The sequence below is a fragment of the Bos mutus genome, chromosome 16 (assembly GCF_027580195.1).
Source record: "Bos mutus isolate GX-2022 chromosome 16, NWIPB_WYAK_1.1, whole genome shotgun sequence".
NCBI lineage: Eukaryota > Metazoa > Chordata > Mammalia > Artiodactyla > Bovidae > Bos > Bos mutus.
Window position 1 is genome coordinate 20,456,699 of NC_091632.1, and position 19,659 is coordinate 20,476,357.

A 19,659-nucleotide genomic window follows, 5' to 3' on the forward strand; every position below is an offset into this window, starting at 1 on the left:
GAAGCTGACTGTCCCTGAAAGCTGAAAGTGATGGAAACAAGGTTGGGGGCTTTCCATGTGGGTGCTTGGCGTGGCACATTCCCTGTAAAAACAGAAGAACCTGAACTTCTGTGCATACAATAGGGAAGAAGACAAAAGAGCAGAGGGACAGGAAGACCCCAAGCTCTTTTGCAGACCATGTCCCTGAGATCCAGGAAAACAGAAAGGCACAGAAAAGAACCGAGTCAGGTCAACTGTTAAAAATTATTTAATAGAAAGTCCAATGTCAAAATGTAACAATAAACAAAAATACACATGTATAAATATGTATATATAATTAGACCTGTACACTTTCTCAGACCCTTTTCAAATGAAACAGAATCATCATCACATCTGTGTGGTCAAATCAAAAATAATATTCAAGCGACGTGGACCCACTGGTGCTGTGGGGAATAATAGTACTGCTGAAGCACTTGGAGGGGTCAAAGAATGTCAGTCATGAGCGAGTTGGGGATATTGCCAAATGTCCTTTTCTGGAGACCCAGAGAGGGAAGATGAGCAACCCCACTGCTCTGTACAGTGTATCTGATCTTCTCTTAGCACCTACAGCCACTACTGTCTAGGAACAGCTCTCCTATTGGATGGGGTTTTGAACTCTCGAAGCTTCTGTGGTTTGAGAGCTTGCTTGCCCTATCTCCCAGACTAGAAGCTCCTGGGTGGGAGGTGGGGGGGTTGCTTCAAGACCTTCCTATTCTGCAGGCTGAGTGCCAGCACAGGGTTTGGGAAAGCATGCCATCAAGTGTGCTGATTTGCTCTTAAAATAGTGGTGTCCAAAGTGGCTGTGCACCTACGAGGGGGCACCCAAACCCTCAGGGGTTCAGAGAGAGAATACGCGAACCTCTTGTCTATAATATTTTTTATCTTATTCTTTAAAAATTTCTATGCTGTGTACTTTAAAAAAATGTGCCTAATATATTAGTAGAGGAGTATATGAATATATACTGTAAATAAATTGATAAACATATGGGGGGTGCATCTCGCAAGGTTTTTGCTGATAGGCATGTGTGGCCCAAAGAGATGGGCACCCACTGCTGCACAGAATCCGTGTGCACGTGGAGCCCTGGGGAGGCTGCCCTGCTGGGTGCTCAAGCCCCTCTGAGAAGCTTTTGCAGGTGCTCAGAAAAGCAAAGCCTCATGATTACCTCCCAGACCTGAATAAGAGCTGAGGCCTTCTGGTCCCACTGCTCGATTTCCCTTAAATGTTAAGGCCTTATCCTCAAGAAAACACACATGCCCCTGGGAAAAGCACAGACACAGCCTTCGACTCTGGCAAGGAAGCCTTTTGATCTCTTCCCGGTGATGGAGAGGGAGCTGGACCAGGGCAGACAATGGGGAGAGGCTGCCTGAAGGCAGACCTGGCCAGATTCCACGACCACACCCCCTCTCGGCGACCTCCTAGGCCTTCACTTTAAAGCAGGTGTATTTGAGGCCACACGCTCTGTCAGTTTCCAGCATCGTGATGACCACAGGCTGAATTCTCATCAAAACGCCTAGGCAGCTGTGAAATTCGCGTGGGAACCACAAGACACAGAATTAGAAAATTCCTCTGCAAGGAGCCAGAGGAATATCTGGGAAAAAGAGTAGGTGTGTGAGCTACAGTCTTTGAGTCCAGAAGGCTGGTGAACGTGCCAGCCTGCAGCCAGGGCGGCAGCTGTGGGGTTTGTGCGAAGAAGGTGAGTCCTAAGCAGCCCTCGGGGCTCTTGGGGATCCCCGGGCAGAAGACCTGAGCCACTCAGCTGGGAAGACTGTTTTCAGCCCCCAAAGCCTTCAGCTTCTCCAGGAAATGATGCTACCTGCTGTGGCCTTTTCTTGAGTTTCTAGAAACCATGCACTCTCACAGCTAGGGTTTGGATGCATCTAATTCTTTTTCTTCTCCTTCTAACAATTTATCCGGGGGGAAAGGGGAAGAGAACCCCAATGCTCTGAGCTCCAAAGTTCTTTGGAAAGCCTAAAAGGCACCTGGAGTTGTCTGCACGGAGAGATCCTGCTGTCTCCGAGCCCCCGGGGGGCCTCCCCGCCCCCACGAGGCTCACGGCTGCTGTCCGGGCTGGCAGGTATTTCCCACGTGCACACAGTCCATCTGTGCTTTTGTGTTCTGTTTGAATTTCCCTTTCTTTGGCAGGACACAGGTGCACACCGCAGACAGAGCGGAGGCTCGGCCGCCAGGTGGGACCCAACCCAGGGAAAGGCTGTCCAAGGGAGGCTGCCTGTGGGTAGAATGAATGAAGGCCTCATACTCAGGGTGGGGAAATCCTTGGCGGCTTCCCACGTATTTATCTTTGGGTGTACCCTCATCCCGAGCTCTAGGCCAGCCAGTTCCCAGGAGGTATTTTTAGTCTGGGTGGCTCTACAGACAGGTCAGGGTGACCCAGAGCTGTCCCCTGTATGTCTCTAAATCCAGCCTGGGATAAAGCCCTTGAGAGCAAACAGCTCTGGGGGAGACGACCAGGAGCTGGGGCACGGGTGGAGGAAACACGGGAATAAATTGTCTCAGGAAGCATCTGTGCCCTTCCATGGTGAGGACGGGACTCCTGGTCCCGACGGGGACCACACTTACCTCTCTGGTGGCCTCAGAAGTGGGCTTCAGAGAGCCGAGCACCACCCACAGCCCCCTTATGCCCCGGGGCGGGGTCCCTGGCTGCCTTGTCTGCATCTCTTCTTCTTCCTCAGCTCCCACTCCAGCTGCTTCTGTGCCTGCGGCCCTGGCCACCCACACTGGCCCTTCTTTCGCCTGTGTCCCGTGCTGTCCCCTCATCCTGAAGGCCCTCTGTGTTGCTTTCCCTCAGGCCTCTGACACACTCGGGCTTTGAAGCCCCCTCTTTTGGAAAGCCCCCGGTTTACAAAGCTGGGCGACTGCCCCTCTGAGATGCTCCCTCAGACCCCGTAGGAATTTCCTGCAGCACCGCTTCCCACGCTGTCTTCCCCACTAACGGTGGGCTCCTCACGGGCGGGAGCTGGGTTTGAGTCATCCGTGTACTGCTGGCCGTTAGCTCAGTGCCTGGAGCTAATAACAAGATGCTCCAAATGATATGTTAAATAACTGAGTCCTAGACACTGGGGAGTGAGTGAGTGAAAGTCTCTCAGTCGTGTCCGGCTCTTTGAGACTCCTCGGACTATACAGTCCATGGAATTCTCTAGGCTGGAATACTGGAGTGGGTACCCTTTCCCTTCTCCAGGGGATCTTCCCAACCCAGGGATCGAACCCAGGTCTCCCCCATTGCAGGAGGATTCTTTACCAGTTGAGCCACCAGGGAAGCCCACTGGGGAAGGCAATGCTAAAAATGCTACATCTGGACCAACCTGGATGAAGGGGCCCAACCCCACTCCCTAGGGCTATTGTGTCCCAGTAGAGCTGGTGAAATGCTGCAATTGGGGCCACTCTGGCTGAGTGGGAGAGTGTGAGAAATGCTGGGGGGTACACCTAGACCTGGCCTGTGTCCTGTATTGCCCAAAGTTGGAAAGACTGCTAACCAGAGTCCAGGTCGGGGAGCCCAGGTGAGTGAAAGATGCTAATGGCAGGCATCCAGACACAGAGGGGGCACGCGGCCAGATGACCAGCAGATTTCCATCCTCCTATTTGGGTCTCACTCAGACTTTGGAGAACGTGATCACTAGCTTTTCCTAGTTTGGTATTATTATAATTACACTCATGATTTCTTAGACATTGTCTTAGAGATTATACAAAGCCAAATGCAGCTCTTCTTGAAGTACTTAAATGATAAAGTATGTATTTTTTCACCATGTATCTTTCCCTGGTGTGTATATGAGTGTGTTAGGAAATTGATCCAAATTTAGAGTCCTAATAAAGCAGCTGCCTGATTCTGCTCCAGGAAAATCGATACAAAAATTCAAAAATGAATTTGCATCTTGCTCTGAATGGAAAAGCTGGCTTGCAATCCACCTCGAAACTTCCCTTGCTCATTTGACTATCAAGGGAGAAGAGTCTCTGAAGATCCGGACTGAAAAGGCAGAAACCAGGGGCTGTTCAATCACTTTTGGGTCCAAGCCCAGTGGTCTCCAACATTCTAGAGCTATTTTCCAACCCGAGGGACCCTAAGGCAGTTTTGGCCAAGTTCAAATTTGTGGTGTTCATTTTTACTGCCTCTAAGTCTTCCTCAATCAGATGCAAAGCCTTGGGCTAAAAATAACCCCTGGAAAGGAAAGAAGAGAGCATTCAGAGAAGAGAGGGAAGACAGTATTAGAATAGGGCCTTTGGTTTAGGGGTGAATCTTGCTAAATTAAAGCAATTTTTCTCTGGCTTCCAAGAGATAAGAGTCAGTTCCGACACCATCTTAAAGGATTTTGACAGCTACCATGTTAGAAAGAGGCAGGAAACTTGGGGACAGTTCTCATGAGAAAACTGGACATAGCACCCCCTTGACACAAGGAAACTCTTGATTCTTTCAAGCTAAGAAAGTGAAGGTGGAGGCAGGTCCCCTCTAGGCAGCACCTTTAACAGTTGCTATGGAGACATGAATCATCTTCTTCAGAGGTTGTTGTGCCTTAGAAGCAAGGAGAGGAACTCTGGGGAATTCTCAGACTCTTCTGACCTTCGAACAAATTATTTAAATGCCTACCCAAGTCACTACATGACCAACTAAAACATTTAAGGTCTTGAAAGAGATTTGCATCTAGTTTCAATGCTTACAGTAGCCTGGGAAACACAGAGCTCCCAGTCCAAAGATCAAAAAGAGATGTCAAACCCTCGCCCACAGGAAAGAATTTCAAGTTAATGGCCTAGGCATTGCCCTTCCTCCACCCTTGGAGATCAGGTTCTCTTAAACTTCTCAGAAGGTTAAGGCTTTTCACTTTCTTCAAAGGATGCATTCTGGGATGAAACAAGACTTGGGACCCAGGAAAGAAATGAGAGCACTCAAAAGCCCGTCCTGGCCACGTTGGATGCCTAACTGTGGACAGCAGCCTTCTTTTCCAGATGCTGAAAATATTCCAAGGAGAGAGAGATGTGTCTAAAACCCCAAAGCCTTTTCCTTCCAGGCACTAACACCCTGCTATCCTCTCCTGGTTTGTGTGTCGCTCATCAGATATGGGAAGGCCAAGAAAATACTCCCCATGGGGAAACCATGCTGGTGATGAGCCCAGGAGAGACTCTGGAAGAGGGAGATGCCCCCAAAGGGTTGTTTTCACAGTGTTACGTTGCAAAGGGCATAATAATAATAAAATTTTTTGAAAAGCACTTGAATGACATCTTTCCTTCTTTCAACATGGGCATTTATGTTGGATAGATGCATTCTACACTTAAGATACACTACTCAGAACATGGGGGTAACTGATTCACTTCCCAGGATTATTGTGACAAGACAGTTATAAAAATGCCTAGCACAGTATCTGGCACAGAGTGAGTTTAAATAATAAATGTTAGTTCCTTTTCCTCTTTCCCTAAGATTAGATTAGATCCCAGGTAAGGTACAAGAGTCTCCTGAAAAGCATGGCATAACTAGTGAGCCCATCCTAAGGTCTCTCACAAAAGTAAATCTATTTACCTACAAACCTCATATTCTTCCATGGCATTTGACTCTCTTCCAGAGACATACAAAAAAGTGACTGAAGTCAAGGGCATTTTCCCCCCTTGGCAAAACATGTCCATTCATTGGCAAAGGCAATTTGTACACCTCATTCATGAGATTCCAAAGGTCGATGGCAGGGACTTGGGCTGTGTGGAAGCTGACTGCCTCACCCGGCTTCACACAAGCACCTGGGGTGGAGAGCGGGGCAGGGAGGGGTGTTCAGTAATCCACCTGTGTCACTGAGAAGCCACCTTCCAGCTTCGAGCCACCTTTTCATTATGCCTTTAAATGTATCTCCCCTCTCCCTGACCAGGCCTTATTCTTCTACTAGGATTTTAAGCAACTTAGTAAAAAGTTTAATTTCTGAGAGGTACAAAGAAATAAAGCTCTGAGCACATCTTCCAGGGGAAAGCAGATTTTATGTAAAATTATACAGTGTAATCTGATACTTTTTTTTTTAATGATGGAGTTGGGAGGAGGAAGGAGAGAGTCAATTGTTTTGCCTTTCATAAAAAATTTATGAGTCCCAGAGTCCAAGATTTAGAGTCAGTATTTTCCTAGATTAAGAATTTGATAATTTTTCTTCCCATCAAACTGACATATTTAACTGAGTTTCTTTTCTAAAACCAGTAGACATGGAAATGCTCTTTTAAATTCTTGCCGATGTCTAAGCAGGACTTGCCATCAATATGCCAAGGGGCCTCATAGGCTACTGAGGTAAACTGCATAAGAGGTATAATTTCTGCTCTTAGCAGGCTTAGGGGAGGGGCTGGCCCTAAGAGAGAAGTCTCAGTAAATTGGGACAAAGTTGTAACTCAAACTAGGACCGAAAGGGGGCGCCATCATCCCTGGGCCTGCTCCTGTTGTAGCCCTGGAACCTGGGGGAGGCCCCGACACGGAGGAGGAGGCTGGCACCGCACAGAGGACTAAAGAACGGAGGTTCCTCCTTAGTCTGGGCATCAGAGCCCGACCTCAGACCCTGGGCACTGCAGACGCCTAGACAGAGACCTGTCTCCCAGGAGGCCGGGGGGTGGCTGCTGCTGTGTCTGAGGGCTGACCTAGTTTTCTGTCCCCAGACTTTGTACCTTCTTTGTCCCTAAATAGACCATAACACCGCCCTGCGCTCCAGCCCGGGGCTCGGAGGCATCACTGAGGTTAAAAAACCTCTTTTTAAGCTTCTCAGACAGTAACAAACACGCATTCAATTATGACAGCAGTACTCCGTGATCCCAAATCTCCGCCAACCAAAAGAAAGATACACACAGACTGCTGAACTTGTACAATTCGACAACTCAGAGCACACAAGGCGTGAGTAATCCCGCAGTAAATCTTGCCGACAGTCCGCCCTGCCCGCTGGCCGCTCATCAGCTGGATCCTGCATCGCACCCGGCCCATGGCCATTCCCTTGACCTGCTCTGTCCTAAATGCTCCTGGGTCCATCTCTCATCCTTTTTCTACCTCCCTCCGCCAGCCCCTTTCCCTCCCTCCCTCCTTCCATCTCCCTGAGGCCTCAGAGATAACAGCCAGCAGAAGCACTAGCTTCCAGATTATTTTTTCATTGTATCTGAGACAGTGTGCTTAACATTCACATACACGGGGCAGCGGGGAGAAAGGCAACAGGTTTTTGCATTAGACCTTTTCAGAAGGCATAAAAAAATCAAATACAAACACAAATCACTTGACAATTTTATGATTAAAGCCGACAAATGGAAAACAGACAGTTTTGAGTGTTGCTAACATAATCAAGCATTGCATGCTAACCGGCTCGGCCGCCCCGTTTCTCAGATCTAAGTGTACCACGCGTGTCTGCAGGTGAAATGACTTTTGCACATCAGCGAGGTAGCCAGTGTTAAACCCGGAGGACAGAACCCAGGTGAACAGCCACTGGTTCACGGAAACGACACTTGAAACCCTCAAAAATCAGATTCCAAGGGACACGTGGTTCTGTGTATGTGTGTGTCGTGTCAAAATGTTAAACGTGACCCTAAGAAAAACGACGTGAGCATGTTTTATCTCGGTTGAAGGTGGTGGTTTTCTGGGAAGACGCTATCTGAGACACCCCATGGAAGGCGTTCTGTGTCTGCTTCGCTCTTGCTTGATAAGAGCAAGGGATCTCGGGAAAAGGTCATTCTCGGAACAGTGACCAAGTCTCCGGTGCACAAGTTTGAGGTGGGGCTCAGCAGTTCGTTTACAGTTGAGGAAAACTATTTTAGTCACTTGGCCAAAAAAACCATACAAAGGGAGGGGATGTAAAACCCTAGGCGACTTGAACTCTCTCTGCATTTTTTTCTGCTTGAAGCAGGATAAAAAGCCTGAAATTTTGGCTGCGTCTCTGTTTATGTAACAACCACAGCTGCTCCCCAAAATAGCTGCCGCTGCCGGCTGAAAGAAGGAAGGGCTTTTGTTGCTAACGTTTGAGTCCGTTTTCTCTAGGGCCTGACTGAGTTTCCTTCCCCTTATGTTTGGTGTGTGCTGCTGGGTCCAAAAGGAGATAAGGAATTTCTCCCTGGACACATTAGTGGTGCCATCAGCTATACGGATGGATTTTCAAGTCAAGGCTCATCTTCGCAGCGAGACCACACTAAGCTTCCTAGTCTATTCAGTGGCAGGTAACCTCTTGACCACCCAGAACGTATTAACTACCCACCTTCGGAGGGCAGTAGAGTGGCTGATAGTGAGGCCCTTTGTGTTCATAACCCCACAAAGAGAAACATACAGTGCTTTTTGTGTGTTGTATTTGTGTGTGTGTGTCTGTGTGTGTGGAACAAATCCAAACCTGGATTGCTGGCGTGGCAATGAACAGGGTGCCCTCCCCCAAAAGTAACAAAGAGAACTCTCATCAAAGCTATCGGACGTGTTAAAAAAATACAAAAGTTATTTTCTCCTTTTGATTGCTACTTACTTGTGACAACATGTGTTAAAAATATTACTTCTGTCTTTGAGAAGAGATCATTCTCTTCATAGAATATGGAAAAATAAACTCTACCAAACCCACAGTTCACGTTCCCCACTACGGCCCGGGGCTTTGGCTTTCGCATCTCTGGAAATCATCACCAGTGTCAATGGAATACTACATGTTCCAGGCGGCAAACGCTTGTCACTGCACCATCCGGTGCTGCCAACAAGAGAATGGAAGTGGCAAGGCTCACGTGACATCTTGAAGGGAGAGGATTAGGAAGTAGGGTGGTTTATTTGCTGACAAAGTGAAAGGGAATGGGGTGGTTTCAGGCCCTCCTAACAAGCTGTGGGGTGTCCCCCTCATCACCTCTGACCACTGCCAGCACTGCACTTGCGTGGTGGGTTGTACATGGGATGGTAGGGAGCCATTAAGGTGCCATTGCTAGGAGGACTCAGCTTCCGCACCCAGGATCATCATAAAACACTGAGCTGGATGAATGGGAGAAGACAAGGATACATAAAAACAGTAAAATGTTTATTTTCTTAGAAAAAAAAGTGGGCAAGAGGGATTCAAAATGATTGTGATCACACTTCCGTCTGCATCTGAGCAAAACTGATGTTGCAAGCTTGATCTTTGATTAAGAGACCCAGGAAATGAAACCACCTGCTGCTCGCTCCTATGTCACTTCCAGGAGTCATGTCACGACATGCTTTGAATTGATAATAGCATCTCTACTTCTTCTCAGCAGAGAAACTAGGCTTGCCATAGCAACCATCCCATCTCCAAAGCACAACACTGCCAGTGAGAAGCAAGGCTCTGGACTGCTGGGGGAGGCAGGGAGGAGGGAGGGGGAAGGAGGCGCTTGTCTTAGAAGCGGAACCAGTCTAGAACAGAAGTTGGATATCTGAGTTCACCACTACCTCGTCTTTTAGAAAATAGGTTGGAGAGCATCTGTAAAACCAACAGTATCTTTAAGGTGAAATTGCAGAATTTTGCTGCAGACCTGGACACTGAGAGAAGTGAAAAGTTGCAACAAGTTTTAACTAGCAGCAACAAAGAAAGTTCGATAACAGTTTTTGTTTGTTTTTAGCAATATTCCTTTGCAAGTTCATTAAGAAACACTGTAATTTAATGGGGCATACGATATGGAACGATCTTCTTTTGCTATAGTGCTGTTCGCTGAAGAGAACCAACCTTTGCAAAGATTTCAACTGGGGTGTAACCTATTTACACAGTAGTAGCTCCCGGTTTGACTGGTAGGATTGGTGCTATGTGATGTCTTCTTCTTCCGAACAATAATCTCGACCCTTGAGAGGAAAAGAAAAGAATAAGATGTGAATGAGAAATTCAAAGCAGAGCTTGAGATGGTTACCTGCAATCCATCTTCTCAGTTTCTGTCTCCCTGCAATGAAACCCAGGCTCCATCAGTGACTGCTGGGCACCAGGTATGTAAGTCATAAATACACATTGACCAACTTGTAAACTGTATATACATCGTCGCTTTGAAGTTTTACCAAGCTTCTAATAAGCTTTTGTTTTGTATTGGTAGGGCTTTCCTGATAGCTCAGTTGGTAAAGAATCCACCTGCAATGCAGGAGACCCTGGTTTGATTCCTGGGTTGGGAAGATACCTTGGAGAAGGGATAGGATACCCACTCCAGTATTCTTGGGCTTCTGTTGTGGCTCAGCTGGTTAAGAATCTGCCTGCAATGTGGGAGACCTGGGTTGGATCCCTGGGTTGGGAAGATCCCCTGGAGAAGGGATAGGATACCCACTCCAGTATTCTGGCCTGGAGGATTCTGTGGCCTGTATAGTCCATGAGGTTGCAAAGAGTTGGATATGACTGAGCTACTTTCACTTTCATTCACTTCACTTTGTATTGGTAAGGATTTATATTATTCTAGGCACAGACAAGACTCAGTCTTTCACCACATAATCACCAAATGGATGATCCATTCAGGAGACCATTTTGTCACAAAGAGGAGAAAACAAAGTGAACCGTGAACAAGACCCTTTCTCCTAGGGCCAGGCTGCTAGCATTCCACAGCTGCATCTCCAAGCCCAGAACTTATACAAAACAGGTTACTTGGAGGCTTAAGAACGACATCCAGTTGTTACTTCTGAACATATATCGTCCTCTCTCCAGCAGGGTATATACTCTATGAAGGCACAGTTAGGTCCAGGATTTAAGTTCCACATGTCCCGTCACTGACTGTCTTGGTCAAAGCACACAGTTTTGTGATCTGTAATCCCTCACAGAGCATGGGAACAAGTCTCTGCCCTGCCTGTCTCACAGTGTCACAGATAAGGGTTTTGAATAAAGTCACGTATCCATACTATTTATATCTTTGACCACTTCCTTTCTTTCTTTATTTTTAAGAAAAAAAAAAAAAAAGAGGAATGTATTGGAAAGATACAAGGGTATCCCGAAGAACAAGAGGCTCAGTAACCAAGGTTGGGAAGGATACATGTAGGATGACGCGGACCCTGGCTCCTGAGAGAGGCTATTAATGTGACCGAGTTCCAGTTACTTTCAGTCTGTGTCTCTGTTTGTTGTTTCTGATTTCCTGGAGTGACAATCATACTGACTCAACAGGACTTAGCCCTTGACCCCTGGATTACAGAGGTGTGAACAGTGAACATCACACGATGCTCAGGTTTCGTGAGTACATGTTGGGTACCGTGTTTGGCACTTTCCAAGTAGTATTGTGGTGGCTTATTCTGCCACCACAGCCCTAGGTGTCATGCACGGTCCCATCTCCCATTTCTCAGATGAGAAAAGCAAAGCCCAGAGAGTGCCAGAAGTTTTCTAAAGTCATAAAGCTTTTACACAACATCCAGTCTTTGGCAGGTCATGCACACATCTTTAACTTTCTTATAGGTGGTATTTGGGGTTTGGTCTCTGCAAACATCCTGTGCTAACATCTTAGGGTTTTGTATAAGTGACCATAGGCCACGTCTTCTTTTCAACAGAAGTGGGAGCCATGTCCTGACTGTCTGAAGTGCTTCTCATCCAAGCCTCCCCATGACCTAGACCTAGAGAAACACGTGGGGGTGGGGCTTGACCATGGCTAGGGGCAGGGGCAAAAACAACTGGCTTAGCGGCAGTGCGGAGAGATGGAGCTCTTTAATGAAATTAAATTCTTATTATTATTTTGGCTGTACTGTGCGGTATGTATGATCTTAGTTCCCTAACTAAGGATTGAACCCACGCCCCCTGCATTGGGAACTCAGAATCTTAACCACTGGACCACCAGGGAAATCCCAACCTCTTCCTTTTTAAATACACACTACGTTTTTCAGTTTGTGGGGGAAACAAGTTCCTTTAAAAATGAAACTTTCTAAATACCTACAAAAAATAAAATTTTTATTTCTAAATAAGTCTAAATAAATAGGCGTATTCCTAAACATATCTAAAACATAAAGAAAATAATAAGTTTGCATACAACTATTTCTCAAATGCATGGCTTGTTTCTTTGTCACAACATCTGTTTGGGAAGTAGCTCACATTCTCTTAATAGTTCAGCATCACCATAGTGCACGGCTGTACCACTTGGCTGGGTGGTCATCCTGGCTCTGTGACATTAACTCTGAGTACGTTATCTCCCTGCGTCTCACTTTCCTCATTTGTAAAACAAAGATAACAACAGTACCAACTTCACCTGGCTGCTAAAGATTAAGTGAGTTAATAGAGTGATTCAGTCCTGCTGGCACATAACTTTATACATGTTGTATGTGTCACACACAAATACACGTGTGTTAGATAAGTAAAATGTTGCCACATGATGAAGTCTTCAGGGCCTGTGAAAGCATGAGGGTAGCCTGTCCCCATGCTAACTGGCCCCAGATGGCTTGTTCTCGTTGGATGATTCACCAATGAGCAGACTTTTGGTTTCTTCTATCACACTACTGATTCTCACCCTTGCTCCTGGCAGAGGTTTTGAACCTGGTGCCATCTCTAGGCTTGTTCTACTTGCTGTATGAAAATGTCTCCTGGGCAGGGTGACCAATCCTGACAAAAGTGTGCACTCAGCAGTCTTCTTCCCGACCCCTCCCTGGTGACACTGCCCCAGCAGATGCCAGCTGCTGTTGGCCTCGACCACCCTGGAGACACTCCCTGAGCCGCACAATGGGGAGCTAGGGAGTCCTCATGGACCCGGAGCATGGGGGGTTTATTCTCCATTGTGGGAAATGGGACACACCCACATCTATCAGAAACAACTCACCGGGCTCAGAGAGCAGACCTGTGGGTGGGTGCTGGGTGGGTGGAGGGGAAATGTGGACTCGCGGAGTTTCCATGGAGGTTTTATTAGGGAAGGAAAGATGACTCTCCCCATGTGTATGTGGACACATACACTGTTATATGACACTGGGCACATCACTAGGCCTCGACACCCTAGGGATAATCATGGTCTCTGTCTCACTGTGTTGTGATCAGGATCAAATGGGAAAAATATAGTATCTAGCGGGTGGTCAATAACTATCAGCTGCTTCTGTTATTACTACTGTTGCTGCTGAATCCCGTGTTTGTTCAGGCCATGGCAGGAGATTAGGGACCACCTTTCCTGTGGCTGATGGGGGGCGTGAACTGTCATCACAAATGGTAATCTGCCAGGTGTCGGGGAACCCCTCCCCCCACCTCAGCCTTGCACCCCAGATGGGCCAGAACTCCATGTGCTCCAATAAAGCTTCTATGCCAGACACCTAGGTCCGTTCCCTTCTTACAAAGCCTCAATCAGAGCAAAGGTCCAGCTGGCCAATGTGGGGTTCAGAGGACACCTCATCCACAAGGAAGGACTTGGATGCAATGATAGATAGACAGACAGACAGACAGACACTCACATGAACTAGGGTACTCAATGATAAAGCAGTCTCCAACTCTGTAAATGAGTTACAGGATTATGCAGAGGGAGTGTTTCAGACCCTCCAAGATTACTGTTACCATAAGAAAGTGCCCGCTTTTAAGGGGTAGGGGGAAAAAAGGATTATTATGAGATTACATGAAATCATGTATGTGAAATTCTGAAAATTGTAAAGCACTTTAGAATTTAAAAAATCTATCATTGTATACAAAAAAGAACGTGCCCACTTTTTAAGGGACAAATCTCTGTAAACCCTGTGTCAACCCCAAGCAGCAACTTTCATTTTCCTAGCATTTGCTCCTCTGAAATTATTATTATGACTATGAGAAGGAGAAAGAAAATTGCATCAGCTGCTTTGAAGACACTATTTCATTGGTGATTCACACCAACCCTGCAAAGTAGGTAGGAGTCCTGTGCGCTGCTACTTGTGGGAAAATCTCAGCGAAGCCCAGAACACAGGGCTAATCCTTGCCTCTTTTGTTAATGACTGTAGTGAGTGGATGACTAAATTCAAATCAGTTTTATTTTTGTTATTTTCACCTGTCAGCAGTTCTGAGAACCAATTATTTTATGAATAGAAAACTTGGAAATCAAAAACATGGAGAGTAAGCACTCCCATATGGCCAAGTGTCATTTTAAGGGGAGCCTGAGAAAACTTACGGAGGCAGCCCCATCTCGGCATCACGCGGGACCCCACCTGCACACCGGCTCTACCGGGCAAGACAGGAGCTTGTTACTGTAGCGTGACTTCATGTCTCACTTAAAGTTTAAAGAACTGTGCTAAAAAGAGAACCTTAAAACCTTCAGCTGTTGAAGACAGGAAGCAGGAGTGAGCTGGGTGTGGGAGCTACACAGCAGTTCTCTCAGCCCAAAGCATGGCCTTTCCCCTAAAAGGGATGGCAAAATGGAGGTCTTTGTAGAGATGCTTTATGCAGCCAGAATTAGGGGCTGGTAGACACAGTTCTGCCCTTGTGCAAAGGATACACTGAAAGCTACAGACAGCCAGGTCCCCACGAGGCCCCCACAGCGTGAAGAATGGACACTCACGATGATGCTGACAAGGAGGGGTTGTTTGAAAAAGCAGAGGGGCATGTGGTGCAGATTCAAAAAAATCTTAAGGAGATTTTGCCTACCATGGCTCAGATGGTAAAGAATCTGCCTTAAGTGTGGGAGACCCAGGTTCGATCCCTGGATCGGGAGGATCCTGTGCAGAAGGTAATGGCTACCCACTCCAGTATTCTTGCCTGCAGAATTCCATGGACAGAGGAGCCTGGTGGGCTACAGTCCACAGGTTGCAAAGAGTCAGACACGACTGAGCAACTAACACTTTCCCTGACCACACTCTTACTCGGTGTAGTTTCCATGTCCTCTTCAATTGTCTGCATGATTTTCTTGGAAACCGGAAGTTTATGTCAACTCCTACATTTCTGAGGTTCTAGGATAAGGATTTTCTACTCGTTGAAAGGTCTAGGCTTACAATTAGCAATATTACAGTGTAGTGAAGGAAAGGGCATGCTCATGATGTTGTATTCTGCTAGTTTAAAGAGGACCAGCTCAGAGACCGACTTCAAATAAAGGAATTATTCCTCCTAAATGCCTACTGTACTTTTTCTCCTCAAGTTAAGTAGGCAAATAGGCTAGGGCTGGCTGTCAAGTTTCCGGTGTGAGTTTATCCCAAAAGTCTCTAGTATTTCTCTATAGACGTGCGCATTTGGCCTAATCCGTACACACTGAGCATGTAACAGACAGCTGTGAACTGAGCACTTCCCCAGTGGGGCAGTCTGGACCGAGATAAAAGTTCCCAAGAGGAAGCAGTGAGCTCATTTTCCCATATGTAAAAGGGGACAGGAGGACCTAGCTTGCAGTGCTGTTGTGAGACTTAGCAGTCATTACACATGGCACCCCACTCCAGTACTCTTGCCTGGAAAATCCCATGGACGGAGGAGCCTGGTAGGCTGCAGTCCATGGGGTCACTAAGAGTCGGACACGACTGAGCGGCTTCACTTTGACTTTTCACTTTCATGCATTGGAGAAGGAAATGGCAACCCACTCCAGTGTACTTGCCTGGAGAATCCCAGGGACGGGGGAGCCTGGTGGGCTGCTGTCTATGGGGTCGCACAGAGTTGGATACAACTGAAGCGATTTAGCAGCAGCAGCAGCACACATAGGTGATCAGCAAAGCTTGGCACATGGGAATTAATAAATTATAGCTCTTATGATGATACTGAAAAATGAGATCAGCAGATCCAACTGTTAGTAAACTGACTATGTGAGAAATTGGGCTCACCGCTGGATCGCTTCTCTGCATTCAGGGCCTCACACAAGTGGGGCCTCAGGGCCTGGATGCTATTCCTTCCTTCTCCTTTCTGGCTGACTCCTCCTGCCCTCAGACCTCACCCCATCTGTTACTTTGCTTTGTTTAGTGAAAGTTGCTCATTCATGTCCGACTCTTTGCAACCCCATGGACTATACAGTCCATGGAATTCTCCAGGCCAGAATACTGGAGTGGGTAGCCTTTCCCTTCTCCAGGGGATCTTTCCAACCCAGGGATCAAACCCAGGTCTCCCACACTGCAGGCAGATTCTTTACCAGCTGAGCCACAAGGGAAGCCCAAGAATGGAGTGGGTAGCCTATCCCTTCTCCAGTGGATCTTCCTGACCTGGGAATTGAACCGGCGTCTCCTGCATTGCAGGCAGATTCTTTACCAACTGAGCTATCAGGGAAGCCCCTGCTTTGTTTAGACCTCTGCTCAAATGTCACCTCATTGTCTTCACTGAGCTTGTAACATAAAACAGCTCTCCTTACTCTGCTTCATTTTTACTTGTATTACCTATCTTTACCTGACATTATGAATATATGAATTTGTTTCTTTACTGACTGTCTTCCCCTTGAATAGAAGTATCCAGTGGCAGAAACTGTTTTCTGCACTGCTGCATCCCCAGGGCTTAGACGAGCACCAGTGACATATTAGATGCTCAATAAATATTTGTTGAATAAATGAAAGCAGGAACAGTATCTAGAGAGATCTGAGATTCTGGAGTTGGAAGAGGACCTGGAGGTCTTCCTCTCTGACCTCGCACCTAACATGGAACAGACCTCCAATGACCACATTATGGGCAGGGAGCCTCCTCTTTTTCACTGGAATATGTCAGATACTTTCCCAAGCTGCCCGTTAAAGTGTTTGAGAGCTGAGCCCAAATGCTGCCTCCCTGTAATTCCCACAGAATGGTGGACTTGGGGCCTTAGCAACCGGAGGCTGGGTCCTCCCAGACTGATAGCATCCCCTGGTCCGTTACCTGAGAATAACAAGGTTTCCTCCCAGGTCTCCCTCTCTTGCATATGTGTCAGTTTTCTCATTCCTAGTGCACCCATCAAAAAAATCACTGGCACAGAATCAGATATCCTAGTAATACAGCCTAAAATAGGTAAGCATTAAGTATTTGACAAAGGAGGTCACCAGAAGTGACAGATTCCAAGAAAAACAATGTTAATTCTTAACAAGACAAAACAGAAGATAAAACTGAACTGCTGTCAGAGCTCTTGAGAGGGAAATAGCTTCAGTCTCAAAGGCACGGACAAAGATCACAAAGAAAAATAAAAAGATGGACATATTTGATCATGTAAAAATGAACCTTTGCATATATCAAAAAAAAAAAAAAAAGAATGAAATAAAAAGGCAAACCTCAGTGGGGAAAATACCAGCAGCATACAATATGTAAATGACAAGTTATATGAGAAGCTCATACCAATAAAAAATTAACTTAAGAGGATCTCAGTAAGAGGGAAGGGCACAAAGTGGAAACAGAACAAATAAAGTCCGTAAACACACAAATAAAAAAATGGTCTGTTTCTGTCATCAAAAAATACAAAGGAAAACAATTAGATACTATTTAAAAATTCTTGAGAGCACACAATGAAATGCAACTCTACAGTCTCGTAAAATGGTATGGCTGCTTTGGAAAGTAGTTTGTAATATGTATTATGAGTCATAAAGTTGTTCACACCCTTATTACAGCAATCATTGCTACTGTTAATTAATAGCAATGATAAAACCTAAATACATTTAAAAAATATATATACAGATTGGTTCTCTGGGGCTGGAGGTAGGAAAGGGGACTGGCTGTAAGCAGGCAGGAGGGATCTTGCTGATGTGATGGAAATGTTCTAAAACTGAGTTGTACTGATGGTCACACAGTTTGGTAAATTTACTAAAATCCAAAGGGCTTCCCTGGCGGCTCAGACAGTAAAGAGTCTGCCTGCAGTTCGGGAGACCTGGGTTCGATCCCTCGGTTGGGAAGGTCCCCTGGAGGAGGGAATGGCAACCCACTCCAGTATTCTTGTGTGGAGAATCCCCATGGACAGAAAAGCCTGATGGGCTACAGTCCATGTGGTCGCAGAGTCCAACACGACTGAGCAACTAAACACAGCACAGCAAGAGAAGGCTGAGAAGGAGGGAGTATGAGAGCGAAGCCCCCGCCTTCACTTAGCTACTGAGTCTTATGATCATGTTCCAACATCATCAAGTAAGAGCTCTAGGGAGACTTGGTCTTTTCCCTCTCGGTGGTCCTTCCATCCCACCACCACACCTTATAGTAATTGTAGCCCAAATGTTTGTTTCCCTTACTACAGGGTGCAGAACAGAGCACGTCTCTTATTCATCTTTGTTTTTTATCTTGCTGATAAAGTAAAAGAGTTCACTGGGAAGGGGCACCGGGGGAGAGCAGCAGAGTAAGGGAACCGAGGAGAACTGCACTCTCATCTTTGTCTTTTTGAACAGTTAATGGAATCCTTGTGCAGTTCAGAGAAGTTTGCTTTAACAAGGCTTATTTTTATATGGAAGCACACTTCCCTGGAAGCTCCTGTGGTAAAGAATCCACCTGCAGAGCAGGAGACCCTGGTTTAATTCTTCGGTAGGGAAGATCCTCTGGAGGAGGGCATGGCAACCCACTCCAGTATTCTTGCCTGGAGAATCCCATGGACAGGGGAGCCTGGCGGGCTACAGTCCATGGAGAATTCCATGGAGAGAGGAGCCTGGCAGGCTACAGTCCATGGGGTCGCAAAGAGTTGGACATGATTGTAGCAATTGGGCATAGCACAGCACGTGCGTTGTTAAGCTCATCATAAAGCAGGCTACCTGACAAATGAAGAATTCCTCCTCCTCTCCCCATACCCCTCTGAAGGACACTGGGAACCTCCGTAGGTTTCTGGCCTGTGCATTATGTTAACTCTCTTACCTCCTGCCTGCTTCCTTTACGTGATTCATCTTCCTCCTCTCTCTTCCTAATCGTGGGCTTACTGAGTTTCTGTTCCTTGATTCAGTCATCCTTCTTTGGAAGCCTTTTACCCTGCACTGGGGGACGGTCTGGCTTTCTGGGCACTAAAGAACGTCTTGATTAATGAAACACGATTGCCCCAGCTGTATTGCGGTGCAGAATTTAATGGGCCATCCTGATTCTCTGTCCATCAAATACCTTTTCCCACAGAAATTTTCCCATGTATCACCATCTAGCAGCAACTTTGAATCTAAGTTTCTGTGGGAATCTTGACATTTAAGCTCCATCCTTGAACCAAGAATACAGGGCCATGAAAGCTGCATTCCACACCTTGAACATGTGTGAACTACCAGCCAGAATCCAGAACAAAGATGATGCGGAGGAGACAGGAAAAGAGTGGAACAGTGAAACGCAGGACACCCCCAGGGGCTGCTGTTCACTCCTCCTCCTGTAGGGCTGTGGGCCAGGAGCAGATGCCCCCCAATCCCCCACCTCTTCCTTGGGGCTGCAAGTGTCAGAGCCTCTTCAACCAGGGAGTGTTTCAGCAGCATTTTCGTTTACAGCCCAACAGCAATTTATAACAAGTTTTGAGGTAATGCTGAAGAAAAGCAGACATAATTAACTGCGCTGTTCAAGTCTCCTCCCCCGGCTTATTTCATTAATGCCTCAATCGAGGCATTAATGGCCATGCCTGTTTGTAATGAGCTTTATTCTAATTAGACTCGCGCGTTATTATTTCAGTTGGAAAAAGATCTCGTTAGTAATGAATGGGAGGAGTATGACAGCCTCTGACTGCTTCTTTGACCATATATAGGAATGATTACCATGATAATAAGCACAGTGACAAGAATCCTAGTAGACTGACCTTTTCATTTTCAAGAGAGAATGTATTAACTAAACAGCTTAAAAAACCCCCATGAAGTATTTATTGGGCTTCCCAAGAGGCTCATTGGTAAAGAATCCACCTGCCAATGCAGAAGACTCAGGAGACTCAGGTTTCATCCCTGGGTCAGGAAGATCCCCTGAAATGGCAACCGACTCCAGTATTCCTGTCTGGGAAAT

The 19,659-nt window shown here is 46.5% G+C and overlaps 1 protein-coding gene across 1 annotated transcript in view; it reads right to left on the bottom strand.

Annotated features, from left to right (window-relative positions):
- Positions 1 to 231: 231 nt before the first annotated feature.
- The window catches only part of C16H1orf21 (chromosome 16 C1orf21 homolog), a 251,280-nt gene continuing 231,852 nt past the window's right edge, over positions 232 to 19,659 (bottom strand). Inside the window, exon 6 of the mRNA XM_070384812.1 lies at positions 232 to 9,770. Coding sequence (XP_070240913.1) covers positions 9,732 to 9,770 — 39 coding nt within the window. The 3' untranslated portion in view covers positions 232 to 9,731. The remainder of the gene's footprint in view (positions 9,771 to 19,659) is intronic.